This window comes from Barbus barbus, assembly GCF_936440315.1.
Source record: "Barbus barbus genome assembly, chromosome: 8".
Taxonomy (NCBI): Eukaryota; Metazoa; Chordata; class Actinopteri; order Cypriniformes; family Cyprinidae; genus Barbus; species Barbus barbus.
This window is the reverse complement of record NC_136736.1, coordinates 16,159,591-16,175,064: the sequence shown is the minus strand read 5'-3', so window position 1 is coordinate 16,175,064 and position 15,474 is coordinate 16,159,591. Positions and strand designations below refer to the sequence as shown.

The following is a 15,474-nucleotide window of genomic DNA, read 5'->3' as shown; positions in this document are numbered from 1 at the left end:
TTTGGCATAAAAGAAAAATCAATAATTTTGACTCATACAATGTAGCTTTTTTTTTGGCTATTGCTAGAAATATACCGGTGCTAATTATAACTGGTTTTGTGGTCCAGGGTCACATATAATAATTATTTTAAAATGTTAATAAAGGGAATAAATAGTACAGCTTCTCTCTAGACTTCTAAATAGACAGTTGTTAATATTTTAAAGTTTAATTAATAATGAACACATTTACTTAAAAATAGAAGTGTAATTAAAATCATATATATATAAAAAAACATGTAGATGGCATTCTATTACAAGCTTGTAATAAAGATAGTGGCCTGCGGAGACCCCACCGTGCCGGAGCTCATACACTCCTGAGAAATGCATGTGGGGCAAGGCGGTGACGCCTGCTGCTGCTGTTTTCAATAGGACCAAACACGCTTCCCTGTTTCTCCCTGCAGTGGTTCTGTGCCGTCCTGTCTATCAGTGCTGATATTATGCTAAGCCCTCCAAACTACCCTTTATATATATGGTTGCCATAGCAGCATTATTCCTGGGGAGTAGCAACTTCAAATGAATGTAGAGGCTTTTGGGGTTCGAGCCTCAAAAATGTGTGTGTATGTGTGTCTTTGAGAAAAAGGGACCGAGAGAAAAAGAGATGAACTGTGATTATGAAACACTTTTCATTGTATTTATGCAAATTTGCCAAATGTAAGTGTCAGATTGCCCATAAACAGACTGTCAGAGTTCTGCTGAATGCTATTTTTTTAATAGTTACGTTCACACCATTATTTTTGTTTTTGGCTAACCAAACCTCAAATTACAGCTGACTGGACACATTTTCTGTCCTCTTTTGATTGGCCATTTAAGTCAATGTTTAGTCAAATAGATGACTTCTTATTTTATTTTGCACAACTAGATGCATCAAATGTAAGATTCAGCACATGATGCAGCTGAGGAAAGATTTGTTTGTTTTTCTGCACAAGTCTGTAGCCATTTGTTCTCTGTCATAAGGGGCTCCATCCCTTCTTTTCTCTCTTCATTTTCTGCCACTCACTTTGAAAGAAATCTCCAACCCAAGGAGTTAATGGAAAAAAGGGCTTCTGTATTTCTGAATGGCAGAATTTCAGAACTTTAGAGTTGAGGTTGCCCCACTGATTTTGCCCACACATATTTAGAGAGAGAGAGAGAGAGAGAGAGAGAGAGAGATCTGGTTGACAGTGCAGAAACATTAAACAGCATATGGGTGATTCAGCTCATTAGTGCATCTGTGTGTTGTACAGACTAATTCACTGAATGATGAGCTCATTTACACGCACGCACGCACGCACACCATATAGTAATTGTGCACTCAGACCTTTGCAAATATGTGTGCATGTTTGTATGGCTTCACACGTTTTGCAAATTGCTTAATGGAACATTTTGCACCTTTTATTCAATATCAGGAAGTCTAGCCTACAGTAATTGTCGGAGACGCCATTTAACAGATCCAGGGATCATTACCCAAATTTACAATTTACACACAGATAGCCCTTAAACATCAATTAAATGGTGCGAAATTGAGTTTATGCTACAGTTGTGTTAGCCGTTCACGTAAACCTGGCATCCTTCCAGGATTTTCGAAATTTAAATAAACAAACAAACAAACTGACCACCAAAGTTATTTTTCATGACAGGCTATTCAGCGAAAATATTTTGTTCAACATAAAAAGTTTTCTCTCCTTTTAGGCTATTTTAAAGCCTTTAATTTAGTCTCTAAAGAAACACATTTATTCATATATTAATTATTATTCAAATGTATATATTATTATTTGAAGAATGTGTTTTTCTTTACAAATATAAATATAAAATAAAAATGATAAATTTTGAGTTTTATAAATGCTCACTTTTCCGTCACTGATATTGCTATTTTACATTTTTAATTTCACAATATTGAGCCACAGTGGGTAAAACATAGCCTACTAAATATCTCTAAATATGTCCCTAAGTAAAATACTTCTGTAAAATATTTTAGATTTAAGCAGATTTTGTTTTTGGGTGGCGGTAAATTGTTGCAGTGCGCTGACAAAACCTCGAAAGGTAAGAGCAATATTTTCAAAAGTGTTTCTCATAAGTTACCGACATTATTACCTCCGTGTGCAAATATTTTTGAAACAACCAAAACAATGTGGTTTTAATTTTAAAATAAAAATGTATTAAAATGTAAATGGTCATTCATGCAGCAATTTTTTTTAATGAACAAGCCACTTTAGTCTAGCCTCTCTTTTGAAAAGTTGAAATATGTTCAAAACGGTTCACTGGGCGAGAGATTATGACGTGCTCATGATAATTGATTTAATGAATCTATTTTGAATTAATTTACAGGTCAGTTGTTAAGACCATTTCTTGGCTGACATTTAAATCTTATTTTAAGGGTGTCCATATCATTTTGTGAAACATGACAGGAAATATAACACATAAAGCCAAATTTGTTGGTTCTTTGTAAACCTCATCCTTCGAGGCATAATCAGCTAATTCTGATTTCTGAATGTTTTTTTATTATGTGAGCCTGAGATATTTTAATTGCCCTGTGGAGTAATGTTTTTGAAATATTCATGAAGTTGTTCGGTGGTGAAAAGGGTCAGTTGTTCCCTTCTAACCTCTTGACATAGATCTCCGTCTGTGTATGTGACCAATTCAAGACTGGCCCCGTAAATATGTGTCTAAGGGTTAGATCTCCTCTGAAGAGGAACAACTCATCCACAATGGAGAGACTTCCCATCTCACCGCCGTTGTCAGGACAACCAGAGCCCATAATAAGTTTCAGTTCAAAGCCGGTGACTTACCTCTTTACAGCACTCTCATGTCCCTTCCTTCCTTCTCTTTGACTGCTCATTCTGAGACCTAAGGCTTGAGCCCTTGTCCAAATAAGCTATTGACAAAAGTGTTGGTTTTCGGAGACGCTGGAGAGAAGGACACTGTTTTCCTGTTAACTCTGATACAACACAACAAGGTCGAATATAGCCTACTTCTTAAAATAGGTTAGAAAATCAAATATCAAATGTAATTGCATTAAGTTTCCATGAACACTGTGCTGAATTAAAAATTATTTGTGTAGCCTAATGATTTGTAATAGGAAATGTTACTCTCGTAAAAGTGTTTATATAACAGCTCAAAACACACAAAAAATACGATTTTTGTAAATACAAACGATTTTGTGAAATTGTAAAAAAATAACTTCCACAGCTTGACTGTAGAGACCAAAATGGTTTATGCAGCTGTGCATTTTGGTGATGAACAAAATATAGGCTATAGCCTACAAAAACGAGGACGAAGCAGGTCACCATAACGCAATCGCGCGCACTGCACAAATCTGCACCCAAACCGGTGATATAAACATTAAAAGCTTATTCACTGATGTGCTGTAAAAGGATACCCCACCCTAGTTTATAGTAAAAGCTACAAATCGAATGAGCTCCCAAATGAAACTTCCACTCAGGAAAATATTAATGTCGTAGTGAGCGATTTATCGAATCTGTTCAGTCAAGAAGATGTTTTGCTAAATTAGAGAGCTCTACAAATGTATCTTGTAACTTACTAAACATATTTAATACAGTCACTGCATTCAAATCAAATAATGACCTAATAATAAATAATATTGTAATACGGTGTTTTGCATTTCATTCATTTTCCCCCTCACTTCTAGCACAGATTGTTCTCTCGTAAACGCATAAATCTAGGCGGAGCCACAAGAACCGTCAGCCCTGATTACTCACGGTGAGTAAACGTTTGATTGGACGAGTGAACAGGATTTGGGAGTTACACAGACCAATGGGATTCTTAGATGTGGGAAACGGGGTTACTGTCGTGAGGGGGCGTGGGGTGCCCTGGAGAGACCCCAGAGATAAGCGCAGTCATGAGCGCAAAAACACTCTGTTGGATACACGACGCACAGAGAACCTGCGCCACCGCTACTAGTTTCACTTTGGCGCACCAATTGTACCGATGTACAAATTGTGTACATTTTTGCAGCTTTTCCATCGTATCAAAAGGATTTTATTTGATTTGACTAACTTCATCACTTGGTATGAGTTTTAATTATAGCCGTATTTCGGGCAATTAACAGCCACTCATTTTATTCATATCCTATTTTTGTTTTCTTTTTTAACGCGGGTGTAGTCGCATCTTGTAATCAAAAAGCGTGGTGATGTTACTGGATGCCGGCCACCAAATCTCTGGTTTAGGGGTTGGCACGTTCACAAGGCATCACTCGGCTGTGAGCGAGACGCAGGACAGAGATATGAGTTTCATGGAATCGACACACATGGGTGCGTTCAAACTGAACCACCCCGATTTGTCCCCGGGCCAGAGTGCAGCTTTTGCGCCCCAAGCAACCAGCTATTCCACGGCCGCTCTTGGAGCGCATGCGGCGGCGCACGCTGCCTCGTACGCCAGTTCCACGTTTAACTCCACCAGGGAGTTTCTCTTGCGCAGCCGAGGCTTTGGGGATTCGACTCCGGGCAGCGGGCAACACCCCATCTTCAGCTCCACAGCAGCGCCTCTCCATCACTCTCACCCAGAAGGTCAGGGTCACCTACTTTTCCCTGGAATCCACGAGCAGCACGGGTCCCATCACGGCTCTCCAAACATCCTGAACGGGCGCCTTGGATTACCCGGTGAGGTTTTCGGGCGAACAGAGCAGTATCACCAAGTGCCCAATGCGCGGGCCGATCCTTATGGTCAATATGGCCTAAACATGGGTATGAACATGGCGCACCATCCCGGCGCATTCTTCCGCTACATGAGACAACAGTGCATCAAACAAGAGCTCATTTGTAAATGGATCGACCCGGAGCTTGGTGACCCCAAAAAATGCTGCAGCAAAACTTACAGCACCATGCACGAGCTGGTCACGCATGTGTCCACGGAGCATGTTGGCGGCCCAGAACAGTGTAACCACGTCTGCTTTTGGGAGGACTGTCCACGGGAGATCAAGCCATTCAAGGCAAAATACAAACTGGTGAATCATATCCGAGTGCACACGGGAGAGAAACCTTTCGCGTGCCCCTTCCCGGGATGTGGCAAGGTGTTTGCGCGCTCAGAGAATCTGAAAATACACAAACGAACACATACAGGTGATACAGGTTTTTATTGAAGTTCTTTTAAACATGGCTTTTTATTGGATCGTTGAAATGGTCATTTCCGTTTCAAAGCTACAACTTTGACCTTGCTCGAGTCTTAAGTAATAACAAACAGCACTTTTTGCATACATCCCTTACGCATTGATGTCTCATCAATCGCTAGACAAGTTAGTTTAAGATTAGAAATCCGATAGTGATGTTTTATAATTAAAAACGGATGCTTTTGTAAGTGTGAATTGCTCTTAAATTTGAATGCGTAAATTGGATTGCGCCATCACCCCTTTTGAAGCATCAAAGTCAGCCCGCTTTTTTGAGAGAGTAGTTGTAGCATTCATTCATTCTTTGTGTAAAGTTCTTACTAGTGAGGTAAAACATTGTCTTTCAGGAGAAAAACCGTTCCTGTGTGAATTCGACGGCTGTGACAGACGTTTCGCCAACAGCAGTGACCGGAAGAAGCATATGCACGTTCACACGTCTGACAAGCCATATCTGTGCAAACTGTGCGACAAGTCTTACACTCATCCCAGCTCCTTAAGGAAACACATGAAGGTGAGAATTCAAATAATCTGACAGCTATTCTCTGTTCTCCAATCCATTACCTTGCATATCATAGTTTAGTCAGAATGAACCGATTCTAAGTGTTTGATGCCTTTTGTAGGTTCACGAGGATCAAGTTCCGGTGGTGGACTCCTCTCCCGCTGGAAGCTCTGGGTACGAGTCCTCCACCCCCTCCAGTTTGATCTCTCCGTGTTCAGAAACGCACAGCACCATGTCGCCGGACTCAGTCGCGCTCAACAGCAGCGCCCACGGCACCTTAGCGTCCAATTTTAGCGAGTGGTACGTTTAAGGTCTCCGCCAAGAACTGCATATAAAAGAAAATATTATTTGTAAATAATAAATGAGGGTTTGTGTTGTCAGCATGTCGAAGATTCAGTGTTGCACTGTAACTCAAGGAAAAGTAGCCTATTATGTGACTAAAATGAAGGCTGTTTTCTTATATGAAGAATAAAATGTGCTTTGGTAATTTGCCAAAGAGGAAGATGGATGTATTTTTCTGACTGTAAGGTCGTGTCAAGTTACAATGTTTGAATACAAAATTCCTGTCATTAGAATAGAGAGCTATTTGATTGTCTTACCATAAAAGTATTAACGGGGATCCCAAGTGCCGAAGTCAAATGTTGTGCGTTAAAATGGACACAATTCTGTGAATGTACATTATTGTAAGAATTATTTCCATGTATGTTACAGATATCTGGAAATGATCCACTTCGAGTAATTTTGAGAATAGTTTTTTTAAATTATGGTATAGCTTATACTTGATTAAAAGTGCAAAATATTTATGAAAAACTCCTCGACTTAAATGTGTACAGAAGTGTTACCTTTAAAGTGTTTGTATATTGTTATTCAGTTTTAAGATGTAAATTCTTGAAAGCTAATGCCAAACCGTAAAATAAAAGAAAATATATAAAGACAATAAAATGAAACAAAAAATAAAACCAAATGTTGCATTCGTTAATTTACAATTCTGTAGTGGACATTATATTTTAGTGAATTTCTTTGAGATCTTACATATGTCTTACACGGTTTACAGAGATGTCCTGTAAATAGCGCATGATTCAGGGATTTTCAGAGATACTGAATGTTTGGAGGTTTGACTATATGACCACGCCCTCTCCATAGTCTTTAACACTTTTATGGAAATATGATAATATTTTGTTATTATAATTTAAATCGGACTAATTTTTAAATAAATTTTCATAAATAAACAGCTCATGAAAATGTTATGGGGTTTCAAATCAAAATACTATTTGTTTATGTTATGAAACAGGACATCAATTTCATATAGAGGACACCAGAAATCTTATTTGCATATATGAAATATTAGATATTATTGGGAAAATCTTGCCAGTTATTACTCCAATTATTACACTTGAAGAGTTAAGATGCAAAAGCCTCTGAAATGTTCTTCTAAAAATGAGCATTTTTCTCAGGCTCTCATAGGCTCAGTAAATTCACTTTAATGAATTGGTTCTTTTAATTGGCATTAAAGTGAAATAACTGAACATAAATGAGTTGATGGCAGAGGCTTTTGAATCTGAACTCTTCACTTCTTTTTTCATTGCATGCTGCCCCACGAACATATTAATATGCAAATTAGATACCGTGTATGATACATTGTATATAATGGGAAAACCCTCTTATGGCCGTTTTACACACATATTGCATAAAGCAAAATGGTATATCAAATCATTCTGTTACATCTTTCATGATATTGAGAATAATTTTTATACAAAATTTGGTATAAAACAAAAATCCTGAAACCTAAAAATGTATTGGTGATGTAAAAAAAATCCATTGTTTTTTTTCCTTATGTCTATTCATGTAATTTTATTTATTTAAAACAGAGTCCTGGTGTCCTCTACAGAGGACATAGCATTGCATAAAAAATTATTCTTCAAAATGGTTATTTTTCCGTTTCTTTCTTATGCTGTAAACAATGTAATGGCATGAACAAATACTAAATTCACAAAACTTTTTTTTCTGGGTCCCAGGAGGATATGACAAGAACTATTATGATTCATAATGACATGATGACCTATATTTTATTCTTTGTGTTTATCTTTGGCCGTGTTTTTTTTGCACCTCATGATAGCTAGACTACATTCACAAACACAAATGGTCTGAAAGTCCTCATACAAGTACTCAAGTAGCTGTATAATTGCCTTTACATTTTCAATAAAAAAGAAATTAGACATAGCCTACACTGTTATTTTTTTACCATCATTTGCAGTATTGGTTTTCTGAATGCTTACTTTCAGGAAAATGTGTCAATACAAAACAAAGAAATAAAAATAATAATGTAATGAATAATAGTACCTACTTGATAGTTTAATCTGTTCCAGATTTAAACCATTTTAATACAATAAATGCCAAATAAAAGAAATAAATTGCTATAAAAATACATAAACCTTTAACAACTGCCACCCATTTTAATCAAATATTTAAAATAATCTTTAATGCATAGTCACAATTTAGGGATTCGTGCAGGTGCAATAGAATAGCCTTCAAGGTCACGGTTTTTTCAGTCGCTGTGTCCCCCCCTCTTCAGTCTCTGAGCACATCTGATTGGTCGAGAGGGCAAACACCCCCCAAACTATGTGTAATTACGTCATAAGAGCGCGCCGCTGCGGTTATCATGGCGGCTTACAGAAGCGCTGCAGGTTTTCAAAGAGTTTTGCTTGCTGTTAAGGTGAGCGTTTGATATTTGAAGTCGCTGCTTGCAGAGAAACAATTCATATAACGAATCTGTTGATTTGTCAGAATTGTGTACAAAGCATTGCTTTGTTATGGGACTAAGCGCTCTGAGTTGTGTTAAAAGTTCACATGATTCGTAACTGTCAAGTATCATTTATAAAACATCACTTGCTCCTTATAAGTATATGGTGTGTCCTTCATTGTTATCGTTGAAATGTCTCACTTTTATCAACGACTATCAGTCAGTCGGATTGTTTTTGCTGATTTAAACTGTAAATCACAAGCTTCTTTGTCCATTTTGAGCCATGTTCATTCAGACATATGAATTAAACACAAATGCCTTTGTTGTTCAGAATAATATTTAGGCAATTATATTACTGACTTGATATCTATTTAAAGGTCGATGGTGGTGTCCTTCATGTTTCATTACTGCAATGAACACAATGCAATGGGTCCTAAAACATTTGTCACTTGTTTTGAAAGAAGTTATAAACCAGAGGTACCCAAATGTTTTACTATGAAGGGGCAAAAGATTGAGAGCTGTGGGCTGGAAGTAAATTGCCCATTATATTCACTTATATTATACTAAAATATAAAATGTATACATTTTTAAATCAATTTCTATTATATTTTTTTAAATTTCAATGCAAAAGATAGAGAATAAATAAATCCCAAAATGATTAATTAGACGTGAAGGAATGCTTCAATGGGATGTTTCTTCAAGTGTCCCCTTTGACCTGCTGGTCCTGGTTTGGGCACCTCTGTTACAAACAGTTTCATTCAGGATCGTCTTTCTCTGTGTTTTAGGATGTCTGTTTTAGCAAGCAGAGGTGCGGTGTTGTAATCTGCCGATACTCTACAGTACATGATCCAAACGAGAAGGTAAGTCTGATTATAAGAGTGTTTAATATTAATTGATGTTTCACTTTTCTTTACTTGTGCATTCTTGTTTCCTTTCCTACGTCTTAGTGCATGAACACTGTACTATGGTTCTATGCAATTGTTGTCTGTCAGACTGTATGATAGAATCTAAGTGAGACCTAGGGTAAACAACCAAACAAACAAAACAGCACTTTGTGCAATATCAACTGTCTTTTATGTCAATTGACATGTCCTTCATGATGAAAGAGGAAACCATTGATTTCTGTGCATAGATGTCATATTAGCAGTGATTAAAGCTCTGTGATTCTGTGCCTAGTTATTCAAAGGTATACTATTGGTCAAAAGATTTTTGTAATGTTTTTATATAAAGTCTCTCTTGCTCACCATAGCTGCATTTATTTGATCAAAACTACAGTAAAACAGTAACATTGTGTTATATCATTTAAATTTAAAATAACTTTTCTACTGCCATTACTCTCCCGTATTGTGTCACACGATCCTTCAAAATCATTCTAGTACACTGATTTGCTCTTTAAGAAACATTTCTTTTATTTTAAATGTTCAACAGTTTTCAAAAGTCTGGGGTCAGTAACATTTGAAAAATTAATACTTTTTTGCACTAAATTAGGTCTGATTTATAATTTTACAAATAATTTCTATTTGAAATAAATGCTGTTCTTTTGAACTTTCTGTTTATTAAGGAATCAGGAAAAATGTATCACAGTTTCCTCTAAAAATGTTTTCAACATTGATAACAAGAACCATTATTAATAATTGAGCACTGAATGATTTCTGACAGATCATGTGGCACCGAAGATTGGAATAGTGCCTGTTGAAAATTTAGGAACACAGAAATAAATGACATTTTAACATATATTCACACAGAAAACAGTAATAATATTTGTAATACTATTTCACAATATTACTGTTTTTACAGTATTTTTGATCATATAAATACAGCCTTGGTCAGCAAAATAAACTTCTTTCAAAAACTTTAAAATTATTTCAAATTTTGGACTCTATACAAAATATTTATGTCTACATTAATCTTTACAAACTGATTTACAGAGGATTTAGTTTATCATTAGTGTTAGATATTTCTACACAACTGTTGACCATTAGAAAGCCCTACCAGTGATATCTATTCTTCCTGCAACCATAGGCTGCAAACTGTTGCTACATTTCCAATAAAAACTAATGGTTTGGTTGGTGAGAGTGATGAGTAGCCAAGATGACGGACATGTTGACGTGTCTGGAGCAGTAGAATGAGGTATCTACATATAGATATCCATAGAGGAAACAAGGAAGCCTCAGTTATTTTGACAAACACCCCGTATATCAAGGTCAAGATTCTCTTTGCATACTCTCTCAGCCTCTACATTCCCAAAAGCTTGTTGCATCCATGCAGCTTTGATGTTTCATTCTCCCACAATTAGCCTTTGCCTGGAGGTTTGTGTGTTGTGGGGTACTGGGGGTGTAGCAATATGAGCAAATGGGGAAATATGCTTTGAGTTCAGGAATGCGTTCTTGAATACACATGGCCCTAGGCTCATCTTGACGCATGGTTTATAGGCAGACACTTCCTTCAGTTTTTCCATAAATTGTTTACACGTGGCAGACAACATTAGCAAAGCCTAATGCTTTGATCTTTAAGGCACACTAACATCCACCTTAACAGTCAGAATCATCTAGATCTCCCTCGTTTTAAACTTGTGTATGTTTATTGCACTTCATGGAATAGATAATAGTAGTTTAGTATACAAGTAGTTTTTGTACCTGAGACAGTTTAATTATGATCATCCAGGTTTATATTCAGTTCTGCACTTAGAACTTGATCTCAAAGGGCTTTATCTCTTCTCTCTTCTTGTCATCTAAAAAGCAGTGTGTGTTGAACAGCTTTCACTTACAGTTAAATGAGTTGAGCTTTAGTCAGTGTTAGAGACGCATACTGTGGACAAATCAAATGTGTTGACAAAACAAATATCTTAATCGCTCTGTTCCCTTTTCCTTTCCACAGACCTTTGATAAAATCCTCATTGCAAACAGAGGCGAGATCGCCTGCAGGGTGAGTGTGTGTGTGTGTGTTCATCACCAGGAAGGTTCCTTTCAGTGTATTTAAGGTAAAACATTAGATTTGCCTTAAGGCCATTTTCATTTTAAATTAGGGTGAATTCCTAGATGTATGATCTTTACATGAATTTTCATAATGTCTCATACCTTCGGTACATTTTAACTACTAGGAAATGAAAAACTTTTCTTTGTTTCATTCTTTGTTTTCATTTATAGGTGATTAAAACATGTAAGAAGATGGGCATCAAGACAGTTGCAGTTCACAGCGATGTGGACTCCAGTGCGGTGAGAGAAAATTAATATTCAGATGTACCCTAAAAAAGGACAAAACATTGAGGTTCAAAAGTCTGAAAGCACATTTATTCAAAAACTAATTTGGCTGAAAATCATTCTCTTGTTAATTCTCACTAATTAAGACTCACTCGTGATTTGCTGAAAGGTAAAAAACCGCCATCATGTGATTTCAGTAGGACAAAGCTGTCTATTCAGTAGATTTTACTGGACAGCCTTGCTTTTCATGTCACTAAGCGTTACATTCTTTGATCCTTTCTCACCAGGAAGCAGGTTAGAATTTCGGCAGTAAGAGTTTATGTATTGGTTGTCATTGTTTTAAACTATTCTATTCTTATTATGAATAAAAAAGCAAAAGTCTTTGACGTATTTCAAACAAATTTAATGATAAAAAAAAAGACACACACACACACACACACACATATGTGGGTGTGTGTATACAGTATAAAATATATATACACATACACATACCCTCATGTTTCATAGCTGTATAACCTATATATTTTGAAGAATGCTGGTTAACAAACAATTGGTTACCATTTATCTTCCATAGAGGAAAAAAAAATCACACAGGTTTGGAATTTCATGGAAGTTTTGAATTTTTTTTTGAACTATTAATTTTTCATTTTAACTTCTTATTAAATTGGTTATGCTGTTAATATCATTTAATTAAATTTCTTGTGTTAAATTGGAAAAATGCAAACTAGAAACATCTTAATTTCTTTTTGGCCCCACTGTATATTATGTTTGATAATTCATTAAAAACCTCCACATATCAAAGAAGAGATTACTAATACAACAGCTCGTATATGCTGTACATGAAGACTATGAAGCATTTGAAATGAGTAAAAAAATTTGGCTGAAGCAGGTTAGTCATCTGGAGGCAGTCTGGTACTAATATCTAAGTTAGACCCCACTACACTTTTACAAGCATTGCCAGATAAACCAAAGCTTTTGCTCCTCTCAACTTTATCTTTCCATGGAGTGTAATCCTCTGTTGCTGTGATTGATAGCTGTCAGGTTTCACCTCCTCCTACTCCATATGCATGAGAGTTTGATAGGAGCTGTGTTTTAAACTCCGCTCGTCCCCCTGCTGTGTTCTGTGCTGGATTGTGGGAATGATGGGGGGGGGGTTATAGGTGGGGATCTTTTGCATTTGATTTGCACCTTCCAAAGAGCATCTAAATGAAGATGTTTAAACAGAGCAGGGGGGGGGGGGGGGTAATCTGGACTCTGTATGGGGGAACAAATTGACATTAGAAGTCCATATACTGACCCCCACGATTGATGTTGAAATATTTCACAGACACATTCCTTTTTATCTTTTCTAATGCCGTTTTCTGAAACATCATGAAAGATAAATTAACTTATGTAGTAATTTAGTGTTTGCATTAAAGTGTTCCATTAAAAGCAAACAGGACTCACAGGCTGTCTCATGTCCTCTCTAGTTAACAGGGTCGGTGCTGACAGAAAAAGACGTTTATTAGGCTCCTGAAACAAATGGTGGGGAGCCGTCAAGTTTTGCGCTGCATTAAAAGGCTCAGACAGAATACTCATTAAACTCACTGTCAGTGAAAACACATCTAGAGATTTTTCTGTGCGATTCAAAACCAAGTAGTGTATTTTAATTCATTTAATTTTCATTTAAAAACATTTTTTTGGTAAACAAAAAGAATTTACAGTCAGTTAAAAATAGTTACATAATCACTTCAGTAAGATGAACCTTAAAGTCAGGTTGCAGTATGTGGCTGCTTCAGTCTTTTGGACTCATTTGAGTGTCTTGCAAACTCCTCCACCTTTGTTTGAGTCACCCTTGTTAAATGTGAGGGAAAACAACTTTGTGTCTCCCTTTTTACACATGTGTGGAAAACATTAGCAGAGAAGCAGCAGTTGGCTAGCGAGTCTTCTCCAAACCTCCCCTGTTGATGCAGTTGTCAATATTAATGCTTTCCCATTGTGAGGTCTATCACTCCGTCAGCTCACTGTCACAGTTGCTTCACACCGTGTGTGACGACATCTTGGCCGAGCAGACAACTGACTGGCATTTACAACAGTGACAACAAGTGTTTAAAATGCAGAGTATTGGGTTAAAATCTGGGTGCAATCATTACAACTCACTGAAAATCAGACTATGAAAAACTAAAACTAGAACACACAACTTTTTTTTGGCCCCAATAAACTGTTATTAGCAGTATCATACATTTTAAATTAAGTTCAACATTTTAAATGCATCTTTTTTGCTTGCTTTCCTGAAAGTCAAACCATAAATCATGGCACTAGTAACACCAAGATCATGGGCTTGGTTTCCAGCAAACTAAATGTTAATGGATTGTTAAAAATGTATGCTTTCTAGGCAGTGTAAATTTCAGTAGTTAAAAGTATTTGCCAAATGCATTAATTTAATGCCCTTAGAGGGTAGTTAAAGAAACTAGCTTAAAATACATATAAACATTTATAAACATTTCAGGTCTGTTCAGCTGCCGTTAATAATGAAATAAGTGGGTCAAATAAACTTTTAAACATCATAATAGAAATTTTGTAAGCACATAATGCATAAAAAAAACAATTCCCCATTCTGTGCAGTTGCCATTAATAATGAAAAAAGCAGGTCAAATTGAGCCTCAAAGATCATAATTTAAATAATTTTGTATGCCCATGCCACAGCACATCAGAGTGTCGACAAATTGCAGGAATGTTAAAGACCCCTAAATGAGAGAAAGTCACAAAATGTGTAATATATAAATCATAAGTTAACTAGTTTTTCCCGACAGTTCAAAAAATGAAATGTGATATGAGGATTTCGACTTTGACGATTTTCCTGTGTGTTAATTCATTCCCTCAGGTTCACGTGAAGATGGCTGATGAGGCTGTGTGTGTTGGCCCTGCCCCTACAAGTAAAAGTTACCTGAACATGGACACTATCATGAATGCCATCAAGCAGACTGGAGCACAAGCTGTGAGTGTGTGTGTGTGTGTGTGTATGTGTAAGGTAAAACACAGGGGACTTTAGCACAGTTGGAGCCTAATCCATGTTGGCGTAAACAAGGTCATATATTATTAACATGGTGCCCTGGACAGTGTTATTATCTATAAACTGAGTTGATGCAATGAAGCTGTTAAATGTCACCTCTATAACATGAATTCTATGGATGCATGTAGGTAAATAATTTTTCTCTTTCTCTCTCTTATAGGTTCATCCTGGCTATGGATTCCTGTCTGAAAATAAAGAGTTTGCCAAGAGACTGGTGAGTTTGCCTTTTCCCTGAAAGAGAAAGAAATGTGGATCGTTAAAGAAAAGAAATATTTAAATGAGTTTGTGTTAGAGTTGGGGGAAGAGTAGCCCCTTCACTTATTGTTCTGCATCGGTCAGTGTCCCTCCCACCCACACACACAGTGTTTGTAATTAACAGCTCGGACCCCCCAGTAGTAATTTAATTAAAGGTGTGAGTTCTAAGGTGAGAAGATTATTTGCAACCCAAATGAAGGCAGAGAGGCCAAAAGGGTCATTTGATAAAGAGACTCATTCCACATTCACATCCATTTATTTATTTTGAAGGACAGTGCTGTATTTTTTAGAATTTAACCAGTTCTGATTGTATAAGTCCATTTACATGATACTGAGTGAACTTACATTACCATTCAATAGTTTGGGGTCATAAGAGTCTCCTCAGCTTACCAAGGCTGCATTTATTTGTTCAATATTACTACAATTTAAAATAATTGTTTTCTATTTTGAAAATGATTTTTATTCACGTGATGCTAAGCTGAGTTTTCAGCAGTCACTCCAGTCATCCTTCAGAAATCATTTTAATATGCTGGTTGGCTGCTCAATAAAAAATTCTTATTGATGTCAATTTTAATATCAGTATTTTTGTAG

General features: G+C 36.5%; 2 protein-coding genes across 3 annotated transcripts in view; both read left to right on the top strand.

Moving 5' to 3' along the window:
• Positions 1–3,893: 3,893 nt before the first annotated feature.
• On the top strand, positions 3,894–6,546 carry LOC306873598 (zinc finger protein ZIC 2-like). Its single transcript, XM_079423014.1, has 3 exons — positions 3,894–5,093; positions 5,485–5,648; positions 5,758–6,546. Exons 1-3 carry the CDS (start codon positions 4,166–4,168, stop codon positions 5,944–5,946), a joined length of 1,281 nt encoding a protein of 426 aa, XP_079279140.1. The 5' UTR covers positions 3,894–4,165; the 3' UTR covers positions 5,947–6,546.
• Positions 6,547–8,265: 1,719 nt separating this feature from the next.
• Positions 8,266–15,474, top strand: part of LOC306873825 (propionyl-CoA carboxylase alpha chain, mitochondrial-like) — a 57,702-nt gene continuing 50,493 nt past the window's right edge. The window contains exons 1-6 of one of the 2 annotated variants that reach the window (XM_079423319.1): positions 8,266–8,349; positions 9,162–9,236; positions 11,254–11,301; positions 11,523–11,591; positions 14,440–14,553; positions 14,789–14,842. In XM_079423319.1, coding sequence (XP_079279445.1) covers positions 8,296–8,349; positions 9,162–9,236; positions 11,254–11,301; positions 11,523–11,591; positions 14,440–14,553; positions 14,789–14,842 — 414 coding nt within the window. In that variant the 5' untranslated portion in view covers positions 8,266–8,295. Of the gene's footprint in view, positions 8,350–9,161; positions 9,237–11,253; positions 11,357–11,522; positions 11,592–14,439; positions 14,554–14,788; positions 14,843–15,474 lie in introns of both variants that reach the window. The other variant, XM_079423320.1, reaches the window with a different exon arrangement.

What these genes read in the sequence shown, in the direction of transcription:
- LOC306873598 (XM_079423014.1), top strand. Translation starts at nt 4,166, where the DNA reads ATGTTACTGGATGCCGGCCACCAAATCTCTGGTTTAGGGGTTGGCACG. An exon ending in ACACAAACGAACACATACAG is followed by an intron (nt 5,094 to 5,484) that starts GTGATACAGGTT and finishes ATTGTCTTTCAG; the next exon opens with GAGAAAAACCGTTCCTGTGT. An exon ending in CCTTAAGGAAACACATGAAG is followed by an intron (nt 5,649 to 5,757) that starts GTGAGAATTCAA and finishes TGCCTTTTGTAG; the next exon opens with GTTCACGAGGATCAAGTTCC.